The sequence below is a fragment of the Capsicum annuum genome, unplaced genomic scaffold (assembly GCF_002878395.1).
Source record: "Capsicum annuum cultivar UCD-10X-F1 unplaced genomic scaffold, UCD10Xv1.1 ctg81823, whole genome shotgun sequence".
In the NCBI taxonomy this organism is placed as follows: Eukaryota; Viridiplantae; Streptophyta; class Magnoliopsida; order Solanales; family Solanaceae; genus Capsicum; species Capsicum annuum.
Genome location: NW_025892572.1, coordinates 724 through 13454, shown reverse-complemented (window position 1 = coordinate 13454; position 12731 = coordinate 724). Strand labels below are relative to the sequence as shown.

The 12731-nt window shown below is 34.1% G+C and overlaps 1 protein-coding gene across 1 annotated transcript; it reads right to left on the bottom strand.

Moving 5' to 3' along the window:
• Nucleotides 1–4278: 4278 nt before the first annotated feature.
• LOC124895400 lies at nt 4279–11194 on the bottom strand. The gene is made up of 4 exons (XM_047405838.1): nt 11153–11194; nt 10557–10950; nt 5495–5535; nt 4279–5410 (listed from the first exon to the last, which is right to left on the bottom strand). Exons 1-4 carry the CDS (start codon nt 11192–11194, stop codon nt 4550–4552), a joined length of 1338 nt encoding a protein of 445 aa, XP_047261794.1. The 3' UTR covers nt 4279–4549.
• Nucleotides 11195–12731: the final 1537 nt, after the last annotated feature.

Sequence of the window (12731 nt, the reverse complement as noted above, 5' to 3'; positions counted from 1 at the left end):
TTTAAGATTTTTCTAATATTTAGAACTTTAAATTCAAGAAATAAATTAAACCATAATTTTGATGGAAGTTTTTTAACAATCTTTGTTCTTACTAATCTTATAATGGACGAGTAAAACCTATTTGAGATTAAAATATTCAAACAAGAAACATTTTCAATTAATAATTACATTTGAAATTTTTGAAAAGAAAATTACTAACAGTATTCAAAGATAAACATACTTAAAATTTAATAACAATATTCAAGCAATAAATATATTTTAATATATTATTAATATTCAAGAAGTATATATATTTAGTTATTTTTCAAACGAAAAAGTTAATATCATAGTCCTCAAAAATGACATAAAAAAAACTTTAAAATAAATATTATTTTAAATAGTTCTTTGGTAGAACCGGTATTTATTTGTACGGTCCGTGCAAAGTCGTTCGACCATATGCTAAGGCTCGTTCAGTATTATGAGTTGATGAATAGTCGGGAGAGGGAAAAGATACAAGCACTGACGAAATAAAAATGTTTACACGATGATTCACAATATAAGAAAGAAAATACTTGAAGAAGTCAACGAAATTCAATTCTATTATATATACATAAAAAAAAAATGACTTTATATTTATACAGTATAATTTTTTAATAAAAAAGATTGTAGTATTCTGATAAATTAAGAACACAATTTTACAATTAAATAAAGAAATCCGTGAGAACATAGAAGGAATTTAGTAGAGGAGAAAAAAAAGAATTAAATGGGAGAAGAAAGAGCACAAGGAAGTCATTTTACCAATTTTTTGCTCCATTTGATAAGTTCGATAATATTTAGGACAAAACTTCAAATGAAATTTCAGAATTTATCTAAACAAGTCAGGTTCGTGTAAAAAATTTAAATAATCAATCATATTTATATTGGTCAAAAATTATTTTTTAAAATTTTAAATTTTAATTTCTCTCATTATAATTAACCCTTGTGAGATTGATATTTTTCGTCGTACATACAATAGATTTGTTATTTCAGAACAAAAAAAAAAAGTCATAATGCAATGATGCAATCCAGCATACAAGAAATAGCTTATTTACGCTCAATTCGAAGATAAAATTTAAAGCGTTATTTGTCAGTGCCATGAGCAATGAATTGTTGTTAATGATCATTTCTGAGAGATTTTAAGTAGTTTGTGAAAGACAGACAAATTGATTTAGAAATAAAATTATATTATACATAATTACAAGAAGGATCATTCCAATTCGAACAACAATATGATTGTTATTTGATCACTTATTATCAATATACACATCAATATTAAGCATGTTCTGATTGTTATAAAATGGTTGTAAAAAATGACAATTAGATAAATAAAAACTCAAATTGTGTGTAAACTAATTTTTGGAATAGTATATAGAGATTTTGAGGATTCTTTTATGATGATGTCTCGATACATGACTGACCTGTAACATTTTAATAATGTGAATCGGTATGAGTTGAAAGTAATAATAAATTGTAACGCAGCGCATACACGTCTCAAATATGTCTTTTAAGTCTTTTAAATCAAACTTCATTAAATTCAAATATTGAAGGCTGATCATTTCAATAGATGACACTCATATCTATGAGATGAAATTATTAAATTATTTTTTAACAGATGACACAATAATATTTTTTTGTAGATACTACTTATTTAAATCTAAACCAACTAAATCTAGTTTAGATTGATCCAACAAAGAATCATCTATTCAACAAAGTGTCGAGAGACATTTGATGCAGAACCCTCTCTGTCGGCATTCTTTTTCATCGCTTCTTGTATCCTTTTGAGATTTTCTTTCATCACATAAATAAGATCCTTGAGATCGTCAAGGTCAATGTCAACAGTAACTTCTTCTTTTTTATTTAACACTTCTTGCATCTTCATTGTTATCTCCTTCAATCTGTTCTCCTCCCTTAACTTTTGAAGTTCTTTTGTCATCTTCTTGATCCTTAGTTTGGTGAACTCATCTTGTGTCACCATGTTTTTGGATCGCTTCGAAATCCACAACTCACTAAGAAAGGAGGAGATATATATTTGTTTAGATCTAGGGAAGGGAGGGATCAAATGACTCTGCTACCATTGTGTGTTTTCTTGCCTAGATTAACTCTTATTTATATAGGGCGATTTAGATTTTGTAAATTTTTTAATAGGTAGAATTAAAGAATTCGTAATTGTTATGCTACTATCTTGGGATGGAACTAGATTTGACTAGATTTAATTACCAAATTAGATATAATATTTTAAGAGCCGAGAGTGAGAGGTGAGGTGTTTATACAACATTGGGGCAAAGCGTAAATTCTGAAAAATGAAGTAAAAGTCCAGTGAATCAATAAAGCATATATTTAATTTCATATTTTTATTATGAAGAAAATAAGCCAAAATTAATTTTTCAAGAGCTCTGCACGAATGATCACCTCAACTAATCTTTTTATATATTTCCAATGGAAACAATGAGAATTTTGACTTTGGAAATATTAATTAGCGTGACTTGAACTAATTGATTTTGAAATTACCTATTTGAATGTTTATTATAAGATAATTATGAAAAATAAGTATTTTGAAAAGTATGAAAATAACTAGAAAACTTTAGAAATAAATCTAAAAACAAGTATTTTGAAAAGTTTATAGAGTAATTATCTGAAGTATTCACTTTTGTCTTTTAAAAAGTTAATTCTATTTCTTCTCCAAACAAAGTTATGTTAAAATATTATATTAGTATTTAAGATTTTACTAATATTTAGAACTTTAAATTCAATTAATAAATTATTCCATAATTTTGATGGGAGATTTTTAAGAATCTATGCTCTCACTAATCTTTTTCTATTGACGAGACTACAATATTCAAACAAGAAACATATTTTATTAATAATTTACATTTAAAATCTTTTAAAAAATTAATAAAAATATTCAAACGATAAACATACTTAAATCTAAACAATGTTAAAGCCAAGAAAACACGTTTAATAAATAATTATATTTAAATTAAATTTAGAAGAATTCTAAATTTACCTGTTCCATTCCCTCTTTCACTATTTTTTTTCTCTTGATCATAAGTAGTCTCCCAAACAGTAACAACTTATCATTATATTGGAGAAGCAACACTATTTCGTATCATTACATCAATTTATCAAATTCAACGCAACACTATTTCGATATTATTATATCAACTTCTCAAATTGTTGAGTCTGTTTTTTTCCAACTTTATATAATGTTCTTGTATTAAAAAATTTTATTGTTTACATTCTTACTCCATAAGGTCTGTGTACACCTGATTCTCTCCGATTTCACTAGTAGGATTACATTGAGAATCTTATTGTTATATAAATTATATGTGCGGCCTTTCTATGATGTTTGACTTTATTGAGTCGGTCCTGAAAAGGATAGAATGTGCATCGACCTTATTCCTACCTTGAGAGATAGAGACGTTGTTTTCAATAGACCCTTTCAGAAAAAAGCATATCAAAGCAGATCGGTGAAAAAAATTAGCGAAAGTGTAAAAAACATGGGAAATAGTACTATAGAAAGCATGACAAATTATTCTGAATAAAAGATAGTATCTACAACAAAATATGTGATAATCAAAGTGCAAAAGACAATGGATAGTTACACAACTCAAAAAATAAAGAAAACTACATGAGAAATACTATAACTACTACTGTGTACTTACCTTCTATCCTATTAGTGTTCTATTACCTACTAATCTAAAATCACGTCCTAAACAAGTTAAAAATGTATTATATCTTGTCTAAGCACCTCTCCTCAATACTTCTTCGATCTACCACTATCTCTTATAAAACTATCTATAATCAACATCTACCACTATCTCTTATAAAACTATCTATAATCAACATCATACGTATATCTCTTGTCTTGTACTCCGCCTAGGTTACTCCTAACTTGTGTATATCTCTTGTCTTGTACTCCGCCTAGGTTACTCCTAACTTGTCCTCATATCTTCATTTAATCAACATCATACGTATATCTCTTGTCTTGTCCTCCACCTAGGTTACTCCTAACTTGTCCTCATATCTTCATTTTCGAATTTATCTCTTCTAATATCCCCACACATAAAGTCTTCAAAACATGAGAATTTTTGACTAGCTAACACTCCGCTTTGTCTAGGAGGTTAGCACAATTCGTCCTAATAGTTCAGTTATTTCTTGATTAGGCCAACCAACGCCAGAGGCAATTGTTCATAACGATAAATTTTCACTTTGCACCATCAAGGCAATGCAGCCAGCCATCAGTAATTGAACAAAGGTTACTTGTCAAGTAAAGAAAAGACACTTTGTTGGATACCAGGAATACATATAATGGGTTCAATGATCAAAGATCAATTTTAAACTTACACAAAAGATGCAATTTGTTCGAGGCTTTTAAAGTGCAAACAAACACAACTTCCACTACATTACATTTTACAATATGATTAAGCCACTAAAGATTCCAAGTCATAAACAGGAACAGTTAAAGCGATTAGGAGATCAACCATCAAAGGCCACGGACATCGGCCTTGCAATTATATACAAAATTCGGTTGCTACTTCAACCCGGAACCTGCTGATGCTTTTGAAGATCCCACCACTGCATGATCAACTGATCCAATAAATAGCTGTGACGAAAATGTATTAGTTTTTCTTAATTTCCCCGGAAATTCCTTGCCTGAATTACCCTTCAAAGAAAGATTTTTCCTTATTCGGTTCTTGTTTAGTGAGAGCATAGTGCCACGAGAAGGTGTGTGCAAAGCCCCTTCGACGCAATCTCCAGAATGAGCACAGCCCCAAGGCTTGGATGGTCCTTCTTCACTGAATGTTTTAAGCCTAGGAAAGAACTTGGATAAAACTCGCTGCTCTGGAGAACTACCCTCTTCAAGCTTGGCACAGATTGGACAAGGAGGATCACTTTTACATGATTTTGGTGTAGCTTGCTCCAAACACTCAGCATGAAATACATGGCGGCATGAAAGGACCCCAGCAACTGGCATATCTCCACTTCTCACAATTCGTCGGGAACTCCAAGGCGATCTTTGTGAAAGAAACCTCTCGCATAACCCACATCGGAAACCATCTGAAGGGTTACAAGGTTTGCTAAGGAAGTCAGATTGGAAAGACTCGGAAGCCTCCGTCAAGTCAAGACTGCCACTAGCACTGCTTAAGCGGTGTTTATCTCTTTGCGGTGTTGAGGCGTCAATTTCTAAAAACCCAGCTGAGGGGCTCTCAATAGCTTCTCTTCTATGTGTTGTTTCAGTTGGAAATGACAGAGGATGTATGGGCTTTGACATAAAGAATCGGCGACTTGGGAAGCTACGATTAGATGAATGGGACTTGGTGATTGAATCACAATCACTACTGTCAGATCGGGATGAAGTTGAGCCTCCGCCATCCCTGGCAATTGATGTTCCCTACCAAGAAATTCATTGCCATCAGAAAGCTGGATTTAACTTTAGAAGAGAGTTAAGAGGAGAAAAACGATGACAGATGCATACCTCCATTGTGGGTGAAAATGAAAATGGCCTCGTGATTGCATCTACCAAGCAAAAAATAAAGCATATCAGTAAAACAATATATCCAGAATGGTGGCATGCATGAGAAAGCATTGGCTGAAACCAATAAGCCAAATGTGCCAGAAGCGGCACCAGAATTGATTCTTCAAGCATATCAACTTGTTAACTTTGACTCTCTCAACATGAAGAGGCCATAAATTTAGACATGCACCCGGTGGCATTTTTTAAAGAGTCCGAGAAACATAATTCAAAACCCTCCTAAACTATCCATGTTTGGTTAGATTAATACTTAAACCATGGGGAGTTATAGTTACCCCTGAAGAGACATAAGATTAGCCAGATCCTTGTGACATTTTAAATTATTTTTTCGATTTCTTATTTCTTTTTTTCTTTGTTCTTTTCTTGTTCATTTTTTCTTCTTCAAATCTCTACATCTTTTGTTAATAAGAGTGGACGAACTAAAACTCGTAACTTATAAAACAATAATAATGTAAAAATTAAATAGCCAGAAAAAAATCTAACTAAAAACCACGGCTAAATTTTATCATAATAGTGAACCAAATTAAAGGATAACTTTAAAAATACCAGCAATATTTGAGAAGCAACTGGCTTCTCGGCAGATGCAGTATTTATCTATGGGAGGCAGACTTACTCTGAATTCCAACTTATAATGTCTCTCCACCCCATTCCAAGCAAGGTCTTCAAGAACTTGACAGAATTAGAAGGCATTTCCTTTGGGAAGGAAACAGAAACGGGCAAAAGTTTCAGCTTGTCAAGTGGGAAAAAATCATAACAGGTGGTTTGGGCTTCAAAGACTTAGCATTGCACAACAAGTGTCTCCTGATGAAGTGGCTATGGAGATACATGCAGGAGGAGCAAAGCTTATGGAGGACAGTTATGATTGCCAACCATGGGACACTGAGTGACTGGAGATCAAATCTCTCAGGACTCAAGGAGAAGAACCATAAGGGGTTGGAGTATGGAAGTATATTTGCAATCTATGGGAAGAGTACAGTTCCATCATCTTGTAGTAGGAAGTGGCCATGGCATAAGTTTTTGGAAGGAAAAATAGCTTGGGAATTCTCCTCTAATATCTGACTATCACAACATTTTCAGGTAGCTAGAGTCTCTACTGACTCTGACTCAACAGTTCAAGCAGGGAAGAGAATGTTTGGAAATATAATCCTCAAAAGGAACCTACAAAACTAGGAGTTGGGGGAAATGATCAGTCTGCTAGCAGCACTTCACAATGCAAACATCAACCACCTAGCCCCAAACCACTTCAAATGCAAAGTTGTAGATAAAAATGAATTCTCAGTGAAGACAACCAACAAATTTCTACGTCCACAGAATACAATCACAGAGAATTAGCCATGGAAGCTTATTTTAGAAGATCAAACCCCCCACCCACCCAAAAGATAAGTTGCTTCAGCTGGACAGTCCTGCACAGAGCACATTTGGCACAAGATAACCTAGCTAGGAAAAAGTTTCAGATTGCTAACAGAGCATATTTATATCACTTTTTGGGCTCAGATGGGTCATGCCACTTAACATCAAGGATGCATATGAAAGTTGGAGCACTGGAAAGTTGATAGCTCCATCAAGATAGTATGGAAGACAATACCAGCAATTATTTATGGAGTACATGGAATGAGAAACGGATTCTGCTTTGATGGAACATCAACTACCTACAATCTTAAATAGCTAAATCCCTCATGTAACTGTATACTTGGGTTTATACCAGACAATTTTTTGAACTTTGTTCGTTCCACATCTTTAGTTTAATGTTTGTAAAGGGGTTAATGTAGTGGCAAAGGAGCTTCTTAGCTACTTTGCCACTACAATCTTGCAACTATTATGCATCTCCTTGATGCCAGCAATGGAAACTTTTACTTCATCAACAAATACTTAAAATTAAAAAAACAAACAAAAACTATACATTAAATCATAAAACATTTTTTCCGTATCTGTTCTTTCTTCCATGTTGGATAGAGTTGGAAAGTAGCAGGTATCCGTGGAATATGTCTAAATGTGTGCAATATGACCCGGACACCACGGTTATCCCAAAAAAAAAAAGCATCTAAAGGATTTGGCATCATTCACGAATTATTGCCAACTCACCAATTATGTGACGGATGACAATGGAAACTCAGTCATCTAGAAAAAAAAAATCAAGAGCATGGATCTTTATGTGAACGGTGAACTATTTGGACTGAGCTTAAGAAGTAAATGAAGGACTTTGAAACTTCTGGTCTTAGCACACCACATAACATTAGATTCTGTATAATCTATCATTACGCTACTAATCCACTACTATCTAGGTGCTGATGAACATATTGTTACCTTAAAAAACATGTCACATAACATATGTGTCGCTATAAAACTTGAGAAACTACTGCTCAAACATGTCATAGCTTTTGTATGGCTATAGAAACTTCATATTGAGAGCAAACTGGGAAGTACAAGCAAAATTATTTCCGAGTTTACAAATGAGATTCTTTTGAAATGGACTAAAAAAGAAAACAAGGCCACGTGATCTGGAATGGAGGAATAAGAGACTCTCGATCAAAGTTCCATAAAAAATAAAAGCATAAATGGACAACGGTTGAATCAAAATTATTACAAAATGATAATCACTCACACCTAAAGCATAGGATAAAATTTTGTATTTTGCAAACTTAGACACAAAGATCATGTTTGCAAGACTTCTCAATTCTGTTGAAGGACTATTTAGCTACGGTATAAAAACTTCATGGCCTAGCAGAAGAGCAAAAACTCACTACGAACCAAGTTGGCAATAACTACTGCCCTACACCACTAAAGCAACATTTTCATTCATTATGGTGGCTATCAAAAGATTCATTACCACGTAAAAACAAGAAAAAGGAAAAGGAAGATCCTTTGGATGGAAGTTCTTAAACTGCATATTGAGCTACTCTGATCAAGGATAAAAAGGAAGCTTGTCATACTTTTAAATCACCATAGAAATGCTCAATCAAGAAGAATCTTCATAATGTCAGATAAGTTGTAACGTGCTCAGAATGACACTAGCCTAAATACAACTCAAAAAAAAAAAAAGAGAGGGGATTCATATAGCCGGGCGTAATTGTTCTTGCATCTTAATGAATCCAAATGCAATATCTTCCATGATATTGTGCATAAGAAACAATATTGTAGAAAAAGTTTATTATGTAAGAGGCACATATATTATCTGGCCGACAAAACTTGTATGAGACTCCTCTCATACTTTGCCGAGTGTATTAATGGGTCCCACTTCCGGAAAAGGGGCCAAAGTCCCCTATTTTTCTCTCTCCTTCCCAATTTTTTCTTTAGTTCAGCTTTGCTTTTCCATCTCTTTTTTGGTGCAATTACTTTTCCAAATTTAGCTACTTTTCTTATCTTAATATGTTTATTCACCTAAATCATCTTACTTCTAACATTCTAACACTATAAGGAGCTGTTTGATCATTTAAAATTTAGGATTGTCTTATTGTTAGGTGCTTTTGGCTTTTAAGCACTTTTAAATTTTTGGAGGTGTTTGGCAAAGACACAAAATGTTTTTAAGCACTTTAAGCTTAAAAAGTACAAAAAACCAACTTTTGGCTTTTAGCTTATAAGTCAATTAAAAAACCTAATCCAAACACCCCTACTTTTTTGGAATTTCTTTTTACTTTATTTCAAAATTAGTGTTTGACCATAAGAATTCCCAACACAAATTCAAGTTGTATTTGGAATCACCCAAAACCTTGTCTTCACTTATACTATATACTCCTTTTTCAAATTTTATCCTAATTATTTTATTTTTTATAAAATTAACCCAATTTAAATTATATTTCATGTTTTAAATACAACTCCATCTTCACCTCCAACTTCAGAAACTGGAAAACGAAAGTTGCACAAAAAAAAGAGAGAAAACAGGGGGCTTCGACCCCCTTTTCTAAAAGTGAGACCCAACAATCCACTTGGCAAAGTATGAGAGGAGCCTCATACAAGTTTTGTCTGCCACATAATAGGTGTGTCTCATACATAATAAAATTTTTCTATATTGTACATACTAAATAACATAGCAAGAATCAATTTCTTGGAGTTAGCCCGTTGATATTGCAGGCAATCACGAACTTTAGGTCAAAATGCAAAAAACAAATCACAACTTTAGGTCAACATGCAAAAAACAAACACATCCAATGACTCCATTAAAGAAGCAACGTTGCAAACCCAAAAACAGCCGACGTCCCAGAAAAAATGTCTTGGAATCCCCCCCCCCCCCCCACACCAGATTTCAATCATTGCTTATTCTTATTATCCTTGGGCCAAACTCCTAAGCATGCCTTCAGTAAGGAAATGTTAACGCCTTCTCAATTTCTAAGAGTACTCCCAAAACACATACCAAATGGGATCCCTGTCAATGGTAATATAAACGAGAAAAAGTGTGCCTTTGCTTTTCCTTTTGCCTTCTTAAGAGTAACCACCTAATAGGGATCCCTAATAGATATTAGCCTTCCCAACACCTAATGCTTTAGTTTCATATATGAACCTATTGTTCATCTTTCCAAAGTTGGGAGGTCGGTTCTATACTTCTATTTGCATATCAGGAAATACATTCAACCCCCTTTCATTTCCCCCTCCTTTCACACATGAATCCTACAGCTATCCCTTACAACCGGTATAGCACTAGTCGCGTATTTACATTGGTAGACCACCATGAATGTTTGTAAATTGTAAGGCCCGTATACTCTCCTAACAAGGCCTTGGGATCCACATCTGCAGCATGAAGATTGAGCTTACCTACAAAAAGAATGCAGGAAGTTGCTAATTCTGAATCTTTTTGCATTTTAGACCGACACCAAATCAGTCCAAAATTACCTTGCAGCACGTACACACACACACACACACATGAAAAAACCATCAGCTGATTACTCAGTCGACATAAATGAAGCTAGTATGGAGAAAACAAGTACAGGAGAGTAAGAGACTGACACCCAACTAAGCATCCTTGCAAGTTCAAGTCATATTAAAAAAAAAGTTGCAGACTGAATATGCTTACCCCTTCTTGAAGTACCACAATCATCAATGTTGATTTCTTGGATAGCTGGTGGAGTCCACTGCTGTGCTGGAGAGATGTCCGATGGACTACTACAGTATGCACCAACACCATCTGATATGAGATATTGGTGATTGGCCAATTGGTTCCCCCTCATCCAACTTCTACTATCTCTACTGTTTGATGAAGCAGAAGATCCATACAATTGAACTCCATCATTAGAGCCAAAGGATAATGTTTCAGGTTGGAAGCGGAAATCCCATCTGGATGGTGCTGGGGAGAAGCTTGAATTAGTTCGCCAGTAAGGCTCATGTGGCCCCATGGACCATTCTCCACTAGCTGCATTGGACCCATGTGGCCTTGCAGCCACGCAACAAAGGGACCCCGTCTTAGCTATCTTTCACAAGACACAAAAGTATTATGTTGAGCTTGCTTCTATCAATTCTCAATTTTCAGAATAAAGGGTATCTCTAGCAACTACTCCATTCAGTTTCAGCCACACAAGAAAGGGATCACACTTAAACGATGATTCTCAATTGTCAATTTCAAAGTAAATGGGTAACTCTAGTAACTACTCCATTTCTTCTCCTGCCTAGTACCAAGAGAGTGAGGTTTTCCCGCTGCTTAGGACTACTTCGCATATCCTTATGAAATGCACCTGGTATGTGCAAATACAAAATATATACCACAATTCTGCTGAAAAGCGTATAAGCATGACATGATTAGGTTTCCAAAGAATTCATACAAAGCTGAACTATATGAATGCAAGAAAATAACATGCAGGAAGTGTTGATAACAGTATTATCCTTTTCTAGCTTGATAATCACCAATCTACATTCATAAGACGGTAAAGGTCAAGACACAATATAGATGGTTACTAACAGTTGTCAGAAGTTAGAAGACTGTACTAAAAAAAGGAAAAACATTAACTGCAACTAACATCGCAAAATAAATATAAGTAACACTAAAGGTGCATACCATGAAAGCAAGAAATGGCATAAAGAACTGTCTTTAAGGTGATGCACAAAGCCACTAAAGCTTTGGCCCTATGGTCAGTGTTGAGGAGCTAAATGGGTCCAATTCAAACCGGAAGGAAGGTAACATATTTGTTATATTCTTCCAAAAATGTGAGCATCTTTTCAACAAAAATCACCAAAAGAGAGGTATGCTGAATTAGCATGATCGTGCATAGCTTTTTATCTCTTAGAAAAGTGGTTTGTACTCTGCCACTTCACTCAATTAATCAATAACTACACCACAATCCCAAATAGATCCTTCGCTAGAGACATCCTTTGAACATTTCACTCTTTATGAGCCATTTCATCCATCAATTCACTCTAGAACAAATTGGGGAAATAACATCTGAGAAGGCAGATACTAGCATTGTTTGGTCCTTAAGTCTCTGGTGTGAGGTACAAATTGTCACAGTACATATGAAGTTCCTTTCTTTTTTTATCTTTGTTTCACAAACAGTTCAACTATGGAAACACAACAATTACAAGTCAACCACAATTACATACAAAGCCATCAAGACGAAGAGTTAAACTGAAGGGAACTACCAAGCCACTCAAAACAAGAAACATAACCTCATAAAAAACATTATTATTACTACTAATTATTATAAACCCAATAAAGATTGAAACCCCACATAGTAATAACCAAAACCCAACTCCAAAAAACCTTCAAAAACTTATCTTGATCCTCAAAACAATTTATAAAAATAAAAAAACACAATCTTTATCGGAAATGAAGAGCTAAAGTCTAAACTGAAGGGAACTATCAAGCCACTCAAAACGAGAATCATACAACAACAACAACATCATACCCAATGTAATCCCACAAAGTAGGGTCCGAGGAGGGTAGCAAGTACACAGACCTAACAGAAGTAGAGAGGTTGTCTCCTAGAGACCCTCAGCTCAACTCAAAACAACAGTCATAACCTTATACAAGAAAATTATTATTATTATTAACAATTATTATAAACCGAATAAAGATTAAAACCCCACATAGTAATAACAAAAACCCAACTTCAACAACTTATCTTAATCCTCAAAAAATAAAAAGACAACCTTTACCGGAAACGAAGAGCTAAACTGAAGGGAACTACCAAGCCATTCAAAATCAGAATCATACAACACCAACATACCCAGTGTAATCCCACAAAGTAAGGTTGGGGAG